At 41.3% G+C, this 9,391-nt stretch overlaps 3 protein-coding genes across 3 annotated transcripts; all 3 read right to left on the bottom strand.

Annotated features, from left to right (window-relative positions):
- Positions 1-1,503: 1,503 nt before the first annotated feature.
- On the bottom strand, positions 1,504-5,192 carry LOC116193956. Its single transcript, XM_031522693.1, has 12 exons — positions 5,124-5,192; positions 4,877-4,984; positions 4,593-4,766; positions 4,417-4,530; positions 4,056-4,313; positions 3,663-3,893; positions 3,063-3,303; positions 2,828-2,920; positions 2,542-2,687; positions 2,319-2,426; positions 2,137-2,225; positions 1,504-2,038 (listed from the first exon to the last, which is right to left on the bottom strand). Exons 1-12 carry the CDS (start codon positions 5,190-5,192, stop codon positions 1,663-1,665), a joined length of 2,007 nt encoding a protein of 668 aa, XP_031378553.1. The 3' UTR covers positions 1,504-1,662.
- A 300-nt stretch (positions 5,193-5,492) lies between these two features.
- LOC116197042 (germin-like protein subfamily 3 member 4) lies at positions 5,493-6,518 on the bottom strand. The gene has a single exon (XM_031527045.1). The coding sequence runs from the start codon at positions 6,379-6,381 to the stop codon at positions 5,746-5,748; it is 636 nt and encodes a 211-aa protein (XP_031382905.1). The 5' UTR covers positions 6,382-6,518; the 3' UTR covers positions 5,493-5,745.
- Positions 6,519-6,761: 243 nt separating this feature from the next.
- On the bottom strand, positions 6,762-8,924 carry LOC116197041 (inositol polyphosphate multikinase beta-like). The gene is made up of 2 exons (XM_031527044.1): positions 8,768-8,924; positions 6,762-7,908 (listed from the first exon to the last, which is right to left on the bottom strand). Exon 2 carries the CDS (start codon positions 7,837-7,839, stop codon positions 6,934-6,936), a length of 906 nt encoding a protein of 301 aa, XP_031382904.1. The 5' UTR covers positions 7,840-7,908; positions 8,768-8,924; the 3' UTR covers positions 6,762-6,933.
- Between the last annotated feature and the right edge of the window lie 467 nt (positions 8,925-9,391).

The following is a 9,391-nucleotide window of genomic DNA, read 5'->3' as shown; positions in this document are numbered from 1 at the left end:
TAAATATTTGCTTCTTAACACATTAAAATTTTTCTAGTGCTAATTTTAGGTTTCACACGATAATCAATTAATAAAATTAGGTTAATTTTGGATGATTTAATAAATATTTTCAAGTAATAGACTCAATTACTGTGCATTGTTTATCTATTTAAGCATTGTATATTACATGTTTACACAAATTTGAATACATATTTATTAAATATAAAGTTTTCTGAGATCCTTATTTCAAATACTAAATTTTTATTTTTATATTATAATAAGAAATGATATGTAATATATGTAGTATTTCAAATCATCTCTATTACTCGTTTAAATAAATTATCTAAATAATTTTCTTTCAGAAAGCATTTAATGATGAGCTTATATATATATATATATATATATATGGATGGATGCCATTATTAAATAAATATTAATAAAAAAAAGCCCGACGGAATCGTTCAACTCGTAATCATCCTCTCTTTGGATCACCGTCAATGCGCACTTGGACTTACAAAAAAAAAAAAAAGAAGAGAGTAAAATAATAAATTAAGAACTTTTAATTGGAATATTCCATGAAATTATGTTCTTCGACCTCTATAGTCTAGTCCTCTTTTTTTCTCCCTCACATCAACGGGATATCACCTCTATAGTCTAGTCAAGATTCTATTTTCATTACCAAAATGAGTTTTGCATGTTGTAGCTGCATTTCATAGATAATTTAGTATTGATCTATCCTTAATGCTTTTTGCATAAAACAAATTAACTAAAAACACACGGTTGCGCTTGCGCAACTAGATGATGTGGTGCGAGGATGAACGTGGCTTCATCAAATGTGAAGAATTGGTATATTATCAGCTTATTGTTGAGAGACTTCACTGTCCGAACCGGATTTACTTTAATTTATGCGCAAGAGATACTAGGAAAAGAAAAAGAGTTCCAAAGGAAAAGAAAAAAGAAAAAAGAAAAAGGAAGACTCCTCGTGATCAAACTCCAAAATTGCATATAAATATTGTAATTTATATATTGGTTTCTAAAATCAAGACTAAGTAATCTTGCAATCAAAATTTGTTCTCTCTTAATAAAGCTCGTGATCTCATAAAACAGGAAAAAAAAGGGTTGTTATAGTGTGGATAAATAACATTACTCCTGAAGAGACTGAACGAGGGCCCTTTTGACCTCTGGCAAGACACATTTAATTCCAGAATGTATTTGAGGTTCGTCGTACCCCCCCTCGTGAAGTTAATTCTTGTGCGAATCTGATGGTCCGACGATTTGCTTCTTCCTCTCGGAGCTGACAAAGCTTTTGTGTCCCGGGACTTGATCGAATTGTTCTCTCAAAAGATTAAGAGGATTTTTATACTTATATATATATATATATATATATATATATATCATTTTCATCTACATATAGTAAACTAACAATGTCGGTATAGTAAATCTGAAACCTAATAAAGTAAATAATCTTTGAAAAATATGTAACGAGTTAATTGATTTTGATTAATGTTGAATTTGATTCTACGAGTCAAAATTGCCAAGTCTTATTGAATAAAAATCATTTTTCATGGACATATTGAGTATATGGGAGCGGAGCATGCAGGGGATGCACTTCTATGGCAAGACAACTAAATCATGGACCCGGGAGACCCTACGTAAAGCTAAGAATAGGACTTCTTCTAGTGCTTATCTCAGCTTCCTTTTCAGCCTCTGGAAATTGGGTCTTATGAGCTTGTTAGAGGTAGCAGTTGCGTCGATATTTTTATGGATAAAGCGGTTAGAGCCCGGCGCCTCCAGCCTTTCAAGTATCCTCCATGTCTTATCATCTGCTGCTGATGCTGCTGCTTCTTTGCTGCCTCTTTGGTTTGCAGTAGCAGGGGTGGGAGCATGAGCTTGTGCTGCGACAGACGGGACTTCATTCACGACTAACTGTTCCCATTCTTCTTCTAATTCTTCTCCTCCTCTGGTCAAGTCCACAACAAAATCCATCGATCGAATGGTATTTGCATTGGATGTGTTCAGATCAGAAGTAAGCACCTTCTCCTCTGGAGGGGGTGCAGGTCTAACAACATTGTTCAGCACATATGGCAACTTATTAGCTAGCTAGAAATATCATTCCTCAATAATGTATATATACATGGACATAAGCCAGTAGCTTACCTGAATTGTATGCTTTCCTCCACAAGCAAGTTCAGATTTTTATGGAACCCTCGGGGATGCAGGAATGGATCATAGTCTATTGACTCCACCTGTGCCAAGATAGACGAGGATTATTCATTTAGGGAGGAGGTGAGGTGCAGAAGCATGCAAGGTTATGAGTAAAGATATAAGAGAAGCCAAACCATCAGAATTGAGGCTTGAACCGAGCTCTCAATTTCCTTCGTCACTGTACTGCCGAAATATTTTTCCATGTTGAGAACAGGCAAAGTTTCCTCTAGCCCAGCTACCCTCTGCAAATTGAATTATGGAAGGCGTTACACTGGAAGGATTTGCAGTAAAATCCTGAAGAACATAGAGCTAGGATTCGGTGCAATTCGAAAATCATTAGAGAGGATAGTTTCGAACCCTAAGAAGCATTGGTCCATTCTCCGAAGGCTGAAGAATATAGTAGCAGGGAAACAGAGCACTTCTCTTGGCTTCCACATTGTATTTTGAGTAGCAAACAAGACCTTGATCCAGTGAATGCAGAACTCTGCATACCCCCTGAAATACTGCCATATTCAGACTGACATAAATTATTCGACAGAATATCAACTCAAGGAGTGGCCTATAGAAGAAAAAACATCGCACAGAGACATGGTAATTATCAAACTTGAATGAATCTCTGTCAAAGAAGAAGCAGTTTACTCACGTTGAGCATTTAACTCATTCATTTCATCTGAAGTTTCTCCAATCTCGTGGCCAGCTGCTGGAGTCACCACATGAGGAGCTCCAACCATTACTCCTAGATTGACATAAATGTATGTAACAAGGGACAAAGTGAAAGAAATCAGTGAAGCATAGTTCTAATAAAAGGCAAAACTTCAGCGAAATAGGGAAAGTCACAAATAGGTTCAAGTATCGCTAGCATCAGGATAAGGATATACCTTCACTCAGAGATCCCAAATTGGTCCTTTCAGTGACATTGAAGTCTATAGGAGTAGAAACTTTCTGACAGTTTATCAATTTCGATGAATCCGGCAAAAACAGGGACATTTTCTCCCCAATCTTCACTGAACTTTCGACCACGTCAATACATCCAAGATCATGCCCTGTGATGGGACAACACATTCTTGCCGTTTTAGATGCTGCTGCTTCATTTAAGATGATTCCATGACACCTGCACGTCTAATCATTATGATAAACATAAGGTATACCATCTTTGACAAAAATCAGCACCGTAAAATGATACCAGTTATATGTAATTAACCAAACTGATTGGGAAAGGAGCAATTTTTACTATTTATTTTGTCGAAAAATATGTGGGGCCATACCAAACCCAAAAATCCTAATCCATCTAATTCAAAGCCTTTTTGGCACCTTCATCTCACAACAATCTGGTAATAACGTATAGGTTCGTAATTAAGTTTTTCTCAAAATGCAACCAATAGCAATGGTGATGCATGGATGACATCATGAACATGAAAAATGATTATCAGAGTGTGCATCTAATACCAATGCAGTGGCACGGCACAGATTTCTCATACCTGACAAGGACTGAAACCGTCAAGTATTGGAGCTACATGGATAGACAAATTGCATAATATCTGATTGACAGATCCGAGCAGATTGTTCTTGAAGATAAAACATACTGGAATTTGTTCTTCTGTTTCATCTTTCAAATCCCGTAGCCATATCTTCACCATACCATCCAATATTCTGGCTTCTGCAAATAATAATAAAGCTGATGAGAACTTTATAAAGCTCATGTACCAATTCTTTACAGATAATTACCCAGTCATTTAGTCGTTATGTCCCTTCCACATTAGCCACATACTATCAACATTCACTATCCAATCCGTCCTACATTGCCTTAATTATATGTATATAAGGAAAGTTCTGTGCTTAAATTTATTGCTACAATCATCCATAAGATTGACATCTGCAGCTTCCCAACAGAGAAACTGATGAAGAGGCAGCTTTTCAATAGTCATGACGAAATCGCGAGAGAATCTTTTTGGATAAGTGAGGAAGGGAATATGGATGCTTAAACCTGGGAGACAAGTTCTCAAGGAGCAATTATCCAGATGAGATATAGATTCACTGAAGGCATTGTTAATTTCAAGCATGTCGTAGAGATGGTTTGATCTTGTCTCGAAAAACACGAACTCAATTGAAATGCACTTATCTGCTGCATCCTGATTGAAAAGAAAATAGTACATTTTGTCTTTCAATGTAATTCAATGAAGCGAACAGAATTAATAGAAAATTTTGAGGAATAAGAGAGACGAGAAGAAGCACCAGGAGAGACTTATGAAGGTCAGCGTCTACAGCTGGAGGCAATGAAGAAGTCAGAACTACTACTTTCGTAGCGATGGCGTCACTGTCATCGCTCCACCAGGAGAGGAGCTGATCCTGCAGAAGGCATGAGAGCTTCGTATCTGCAACATAATGAAATCGATTCAGCAATGCTATTATGTCGCAAGCAGTATTAGAAGTCCAATGAGTGAAAGCGGGAGGAGAGAAGAGCCGAAACCGCAGGTATAGGTAGGATCAGGGAAGAAGGCGTCCACGGGAAGGCCTTTAACGGCGTGATGGAAGTCGTGTAAGCTGAAACCTCCGCTGTTGCTCGGTCTGTACGCGACCTTCAGCTGGTTTGAAGGTTTTCAGTCAACCAATCCGTCAAATGCAAGGCGAGAGACGCAGAGAGAGAGAGAGAGAGAGAGAGAGAGAGAGGGACAAGAGAGGGAAGTAACAGTACCTCAGGGGAAGGAGAAGAGAGGATGTAGAACAGAGCAATGCAATCTCCGAGAGATGTCGATGATGAGGAGGAGGAAATGGCGTAGTAATTCGCTAGGTGCAGCAAGCACTGTCCGATGATCGCAAAGCAAAACAAACGAAACGAACTGTAAGTCAACCGTTCAATCCGATCAGCCATCGCCATTGTCAAGCAAACGGAGCTTACGACGGTGGAGTTGCGGACGAGCTCCATGGGAGAGAAGCTTCACCTGCTTTAAGGGGTCGAGAAGCGGAGGCGGCAGCGTCGGAAGATCCACCACCAAGCACAGAACTCCCATTGCTCTCTCTCTCTCTCTCTCTCTGTGGCGCGAAAACGATTTCTGCATGGAGGTGGAGATGGTGACGCTATTTATACCGAATCTTTTCAAACGGATGAGTCGGATCGGGTCAGCCTTTAGAATCAGCTTAAGCTTGGGATATAGAGAGCCCAGGCCCATAACCAGGCCCGTGGGAGATCCAAGCCCATGTGGGATTGGGCATTATAATTGACGGTTCCCTTGTCTGACCACGCAGGAAATTCTACCATCCATTGCATGGACGGTTCATGAAAATCATCCAATGACCGTTGGATCAAGAACTAGATAAATTATCATGGAAGATTGAAATATGTCCACTTGACTCCACACATTGATTGCATCACACACGCGTATACATGTACCTGCTAGATCTTATGTAGACAGCAAATCGAACTCGTGCCCAAATAAACATTACAGCATAGTATCGCATAGCAGCAAAAAGTGATGGTTCGAAGCACATTACAGCGGTGCAGGCCTTTTAAAACGTGTTAAAATTCTCGTATGCTCTCTGCAGTTACGATTAATAGAGATTCTCTTATTTCTTCTGCAGGCTCAAGGTCGAGCGTAACTTGTTGACGACGTTTGGAGCTGGAATGTTTAGTCCGAACATGGCATCGCTAATGCTGACAGAGCCGGGGTTCTGCCCGTTGAACACGGACAGGATAGTTGCCGAATCGTACCCAATGTTGAAGCAATAGTGGAGGAGGCCCCTCGGAACCACGAACACATCCCCTTCCTTCAGGGCCTCCTGGAATGGCTGGTTCTTGGTGTCGACAAAGCCCGCGATCACCGACCCCTTGGACACGAACAGCATCTCGGACGCGCGTGGGTGGCTGTGCGGCATCACAATGCCATCAAACTCCAGGTCCATCCGCCCGACCGACAGCCCCAGCGTGTTGAGGCCTGCGAAATCCGCTGCTGTCACGATCCCCACTGAGGACCCGTGGAAGTTGTCGGTGTCCCCGGGGCTTGCCAGTTTGGAGCTCTTGAAGTCTGACGGGGTTATCATCGATGGGCTCTTGCAGGGCAACCCATTGAAGAACACTGTCTGCGGCTTCTTCTTTGCATCAGGTGCTGTGGGGCACAGGTCCCGGATGTTCTCTGGGTCTGCAGCACAGCAGACTCCAATGCCGAACAAGGCAATTATAAGAATAGCTCTGCAATTCGTCATCGGGAATGCTCTGTTAAATTTTTTCAGTAGACTCTCGTCCTTATAACAGTTGCTGGATAAGGACTTGATTGCAATGCAAGGAAGATGACATTTTTCGCTTCAAAGGAAAATACAGAGCCTATTCTCATGCCCGTCGCATTCACGGCATGCCTTGCAAGTTTCCCTTCCTACAGAAAAGCAACAGAATGAAAACACAAGATTCCTCGAACATTTATGTCTTAACAGGAAAAGATAAGCTGTCAATTTACGCATCATTTATCTGGATCAATGCTCATCAGGGAAACCACTGAACTGTCAAACAACTGGAAAGATGAAACAGCAGTGTAACTAGCAAGTTTCCTCTGGAAGGCATCACTGCCTAATCCCGAAAAAATGCAATGCAAGGCAAAGAAAAGGAAATTTGGAACTCATATTGCTAGTTTGGAAGTCAGATATGCAGCACTGATCAGGCTGGGACTGTTTTCTATCAGAAAAACTCCAGGGCGATTACATTAATGGGCATTGAGAGCCACTTAGATTATTGAACATTAATCTCGGTCATAAGTTGCAGTCTTAAAGGCCATCTGCGGAGGTGTCCATCTCAGGCAAGCAAGCTTCCGACAAGGGCTTGTTGGTATCAGTGAGAATGTCAGAAATGAACTTTTTTAAGGAACAGAGGCCACCCAAGAAGTTGTGATCAATGACACCGTTTCCATCCACCACGTGAGCAAAGTCAACGAGCTTAACTTCAGCCCCACCAGATTTCCCTCTCAATGCCAAATCCTTTTCATAGAGGATGAGAACCGAGCAAGAGTTGAAGTGAAACATGGTCTGATCCTCGAACCATTCCTTCAGCTCCGACAGTTGCGCCAAAACTCCGGAAGAGCCCCCATAAACTCTCGATGCCAGAGAACAGTCTGGAGTGACGTCCTTATCTATACCTGGTACCACATCAGAAGAGACAAATCTCCTCAGAACCAACCTAACATCCTCCGGGGTAAAGCTCTTTACAATCTTCTTGTTGGGTTTCCAGAAGTCCGACTCCTTGCTTCCATAAACCTGCAACCCCGATACCCGGAACCCCAGAGAGACGCTTGTGGAATTTCCGTCTTTTGAAATACACTTTTGAAAGTAGTCCTCAGAGGCTCCCGGATACCAAGTTCTTGATCCAATTTTGATGTCTGTGATGCATGGTTTCATGCACCCGAAAACAACATCTTCCAAGATGAGGTGGGGGTGCATGCCCGTGCCGTCAGATGCCTCGAGATTCTTGGTGCCATGAAAGATGGGAAAGAATCTGCGGATACGACTGGGGATCCCAGTCAAGGAGATAAACTTCTCATAAAACGCCACTTCCTTTGATCCACGTTCATCATTCTGAAGAGGCTTATAGAAGCATCCCGAATCATCCACCAGTGGCCCAAGATGGCCATCAAGGGCTTGGTGGCCCGCAACTTGGTGATCTGGTGCCTTGAGCATGGTGGTCTCTAGAGAGGCAATTGGTGCACTTCGGTTGTGTCCGTGTTAGAGATCAGATCCCTATAGTATCTGTAGAAGATCAATGAAGCAAGTCAGCCAGATAAATTCCCCCTCCGACACGCTTTCCTTTCCAATCACTAAGAAATAAATCCATCAATCGGAAGATGAAATCAGGACTGCCATCACTTATTGAATGAATATATATGTTAAACTAGACCATTCCAGGTCTCCTCGCATAGAGCAGAGTCCTACCAGCTGACCCGCTGCTTTCACCTGCTTCCGGTGATAATATCCTGTCCCTAGACAATTTCATAGGATTCCAACAGTTTTCCCAGGTCCTCAAAAGTTCAAGGCTTTGAGGAAACAACGAGGAAGGATGGCATGGATTCTACCAAAAAGATGGAAAAGACAGAGTTTCTCTATACTAAACGAAGGCCACAAGCTGGAATTTAGAAGTACTGAACCGGAACCGGCGAGCAAGATCGAACCTTTTTTACATTCCCATTCCAATTCATTTCCATTCCTACCTCTACCAAATAAGACATAATCCCGAATGTCGAGAGTATTTAACAACAATATCACTCTGTTCACAATGCTAGGAAGATAAATTGCAAAGCTCACAGGCACAGCTCAGAGAAGGCTCACACAGACCCCAACGAAACATTGTAAACATAATACACAACATCGGCAGGGGCTTCAGATGTAAGGCATTGGCAAGATATCAAAGTAATCATCCCATTTCCAGATCACCCGACATATACTTTTACAGATAATGGGGGCTATCCCCCATCAGTGGAAAAAGCTCCGTCCTTTAACAAACTACCTCATACCCACCATGAAAGCTGCATAAAAAGCTACCCTCTTTTTGCTAAGTAACGCAAATTGCCATAAAGGGTAATGAAGAATGAAGAAGAAGAATTCAACTAACCGAACTGATCGACCCAGCTTCGACCTAAAATCGCGTTCCCGGGAGCGAGAGAGAATCCATTGGGAACCGATCCTCTCATCCAACAGCAAAGAACAGACCGGCTGAACCCGCTCATCGTAATGAGGGTGAATGAGCGGAGGTGAAGGATATTGAAAACCGACCGACCTAGGTGCGGGCCCACAAGATATGACATGTTGAAGGAACATAAACAATTAAATAAAAATAAAAAACCAATAACGATTCATGCTGTCGTTATTCACTTAAAATAAAGTTCTGAATTTTTACTTGAAAGAATTTTACTATATAATAAGCCACTCATTTCAAACTGAATTAATCGAATTTCGTTAAGTTTTCGGATACTCTGATCCAGACAGAAAATAAAAATAAAAAATTATTATTATTTATACGAAAAAGGATCTGTACTTTCTCTGACTCTGATATCTAACAGGGTAAAGAAAGGATTTTTTATTTTGGTCCCTTTTCTTTTATTTATTTTTACTTAAATCCTCCCATGGAGTGGGCCTCAGATGTCTCCTACAAAATCAGCCGGAAGCACCTTCTACATTTTAATTTTTTCTATTGTTGCCTTTTTCCTTCACTTTCCTCCCCTGAACTTTTTTTTTT

This window comes from Punica granatum, chromosome 2 (assembly GCF_007655135.1).
Source record: "Punica granatum isolate Tunisia-2019 chromosome 2, ASM765513v2, whole genome shotgun sequence".
NCBI classification, from domain to species: domain Eukaryota; kingdom Viridiplantae; phylum Streptophyta; class Magnoliopsida; order Myrtales; family Lythraceae; genus Punica; species Punica granatum.
Note: the sequence above shows the minus strand (reverse complement) of the source record. Positions and strands in the feature narration are given on the sequence as shown.